Raw genomic sequence first — 3,238 nt, 5'->3', positions numbered from 1 at the left:
CCTCCAAACATCATCTTCCATTTACGACACTCTATTTCTCCACTTAAGCAAACTCGAAAATATCATTTCTTCCATAAATAAAACATGAAAACATCATTTCTTTAGTTAACAAATTTCATAACTCCATCACCTCTTCTCCAACATGAATGAGACAAGAAAAATATGGATTCAAGTTAGCAATGCTAGTTGTTGTTGTTGTTGTTATTCTTGGTATTCTTGTTGTTGTTCTTATTATTGTTATGTTTGTTATTGTTCTTGTTGTTGTTGTTTTTATTTTTGTTGTTGTTGTTGTTCTTGTTTTTGTTGTTGTTGTTGTTGTTCTTCTTCTTCTTCTTCTTGTAGTTCTTGTTGTTCTTGTTTTTGTTCTTGTTGTTCTTGCTATTATTGTTATTGTTGTTCTACTGCTGCATATTTTTATTTTATTAAAAGACGTACAACAACAATTGTTTAAAGTAACTACTGTGATAGGTTGAGACATACAGCAACGGTTGTTTAAAGTAATCATTGTGATAGATTACGCGCTACTTAACTTATAATCATGGTCGCACGAACGTGGTGGAAATAATCATACATACAATCATACCTTACGTCACAACGGTTGGTTGAACGTGGTTATATACATTTTCCAACCGTTATGAGAGTTGTTTTTCGTAATAGTAGTAACACCTGCCGACATGGGGACGACCTGATGGATCCTCTTCATTTGTTGGATTTTTTTGTAACATGTCATAATATCCTCATGTCAAGAGAAGATAATGTAGAAAGTACACCACCAAAGGAGCATTCAAAGGAAAAGGGGATTCCTCGTGTTACGTGCCAAAAATGATATGCGTAGTCTCTTTCAAGCCGACTTCCACCAGTAAGCACGTCTCTATATACCGTTTCTTTAATTTCTTTGTCTATGCATTAGAAAGGGCAATGTTGTAGACGAAACCCAACCCCTCGAAAAGGATATCAATTGCCTCTTCAGATAAATATCACTTTAAGACAAATCAACCATCTTATAGACGTACGTCCCAGAGTCTGCCAAGAAATGACTCTGGCACCAAAACATGGAGAATCTATGCTAACGTTGATAAGGAGGCCTGAGTTCAATGGTACACAAGTTGGCATGATTTGTCTTAGTGAGAGAAACAACCAAGAAGTAAAGGTCCTTGGAATGCTTCAGACTCTCTAAAATAAACATCTAACATTTTGGTACACTTCCAGTGAGAAATTAGATCTTGACCATACGTTGAGTTGGCGGAGTTACGTTGAGCCTTAAAGAGATGGAAGAAAAACGTCACGGACGATACTTTTTTTTTGTACTCACAACAATATTGAAAGTCTTTGACGCATGACCATCTCACCAATGCAATTGCGTAGGAGAAACTAATAAATAATTAAACATGTCAACATAAAAATTGTTAAAGGGGATATAAAAACCAATTACGAAAAATAGGCACTCATGAAGAGGAACGATACGTCCCTTATATAAGGATAAAAACACACCATTTTAAATATTCAAATTCATTTTCACATTATTATCATTCTTTCACTTAAACGTTAGAGTTTTAATCTATCCTGCACTGTCACATCGCAAATTTTGCCCAAACGCTATGAAACATATCTCCTCCACTTGTAGCTCTCAACCGAACAAAAAATAATTATTGTTCCTTACTATTTATGGAGAATTTGATGTACTCGTTATTTTACACGGCAAAAGGTTTTTCTAGAAGAAAACCATAATTATTTTTCAATGTAAGAGAAAAAATGTGTGTTAAATATTTTGATATCTGCTATTTGATTTTTCATTATTGTTATTACTATTTGGAAAGAAATGTAGCTCTATCTCTATTCAACTTTATAGGTAGTGGAATATTATTCCACTTTTTTCTAGTATTGTCCCAACAAATCATGGCATAGAGTATATTTTTTTGCTTTAGTAAATAACTTAAAATTTAATAAACTTTGTTCATACAAAATTAAATGACTATTCTTTTTCTTCAAGCACAGATGTATGTGTGTCTACACAATGATGTAGTCTTAATTAGCATCAAGGAACTTCAATAATGCTGTTAATTGCGATTTAGTTTGAGGAGCTTGTTGATGGATATGACTGTAACAAGGAGGAGAAAAACGAGGCCAATGAATGAAGCAATCAATGCACCACCACCTCTCTTGCAATAAGTCTCAAATTTGTCACATATTTTATTCCATTTTGCATGTGAATTACCATTCCTTCCCAATTCTGACATAGATGTTGCTGCACCATCTCCAGCTGATGCAAGAGCCAACGCCATCTAAAATTCACCCAATTAATTAAAATATATATATAATCAAACAGTTTTTATATCTTTGTAATCTTTAAATAATCTATTAATAAAAAAATTTGTCATTTATTCAGTACCGTGTCTAATACTGCAATTAGTGCAAGTTGGAGTCCTTTGTTATCAAATTTGGGTCCTAATATCTCCATTGCTATCATCACCAAGTTATGGACACTCACAATTCCATTAGCTACCACAAAGAATCTGTAACCAAAAATGAAATAATATATATGACGAAAATATTAAATGTCTAAAATAGTAATATTATTATCATTATGGACTAACATAAAAGCAGGAGTGTGTTGAAACTTTGCAACAAGAGGAACTGTAACTGGAGTGCTACCAATGGTGCCAACAACAAAGTTTTTGGTTTGTTTGTTGAGTGCCATAACAATTGTAGCTGATGCAGTGGCCAAGAATGTAATTATCCTAATGGATAAAAGGATCCAATCCTTGTTTGGTTTGGTCTCACGAACAACATGGGAACCAGATTCTAGATTTTCTTCATCTTCTGATGCCATTGTAAAGGTGTATATAGTTGCTGGAGTTAGAAAATGTTATAGGGTTTGAAGGAAGGGATGTGTTATATATTTTAGATAGAAGATAGAAAAAGTGATGAAATTTATCGGTTGTTAAGTGTAAGAAGTTAATCAGTGTCTGTAAATTTCTTAGGTTGTCTGACCAACTAAACGGTCGGTTGTTTGTTATCCACTCGGTGAGAATTATGTGAGGACGTGTGCAACTCGGTCACGTTGGTATATATTTTACCATTAATTTGTTTATCATCTTTTTCTTTTCAAAAATGTCACAATAGTTTCAAATTCTAGAAAACATTTGCATTTAATGATAATAAATGACATTAACATTTGTAGTTGTATGTTACATTAATTTATCAGAGTGGGCAGTGAGGGTGAGAATAGACCAGATCA

General features: G+C 33.4%; 1 protein-coding gene across 1 annotated transcript; it reads right to left on the bottom strand.

Annotated features, from left to right (window-relative positions):
• Positions 1-1,939: 1,939 nt before the first annotated feature.
• Positions 1,940-3,012, bottom strand: LOC127101561 (CASP-like protein 1B1). The gene is made up of 3 exons (XM_051039006.1): positions 2,595-3,012; positions 2,390-2,513; positions 1,940-2,282 (listed from the first exon to the last, which is right to left on the bottom strand). Exons 1-3 carry the CDS (start codon positions 2,828-2,830, stop codon positions 2,058-2,060), a joined length of 585 nt encoding a protein of 194 aa, XP_050894963.1. The 5' UTR covers positions 2,831-3,012; the 3' UTR covers positions 1,940-2,057.
• Between the last annotated feature and the right edge of the window lie 226 nt (positions 3,013-3,238).

The sequence above is a fragment of the Lathyrus oleraceus genome, chromosome 7, assembly GCF_024323335.1.
Source record: "Lathyrus oleraceus cultivar Zhongwan6 chromosome 7, CAAS_Psat_ZW6_1.0, whole genome shotgun sequence".
NCBI lineage: Eukaryota > Viridiplantae > Streptophyta > Magnoliopsida > Fabales > Fabaceae > Lathyrus > Lathyrus oleraceus.
Note: the sequence above shows the minus strand (reverse complement) of the source record. Positions and strands in the feature narration are given on the sequence as shown.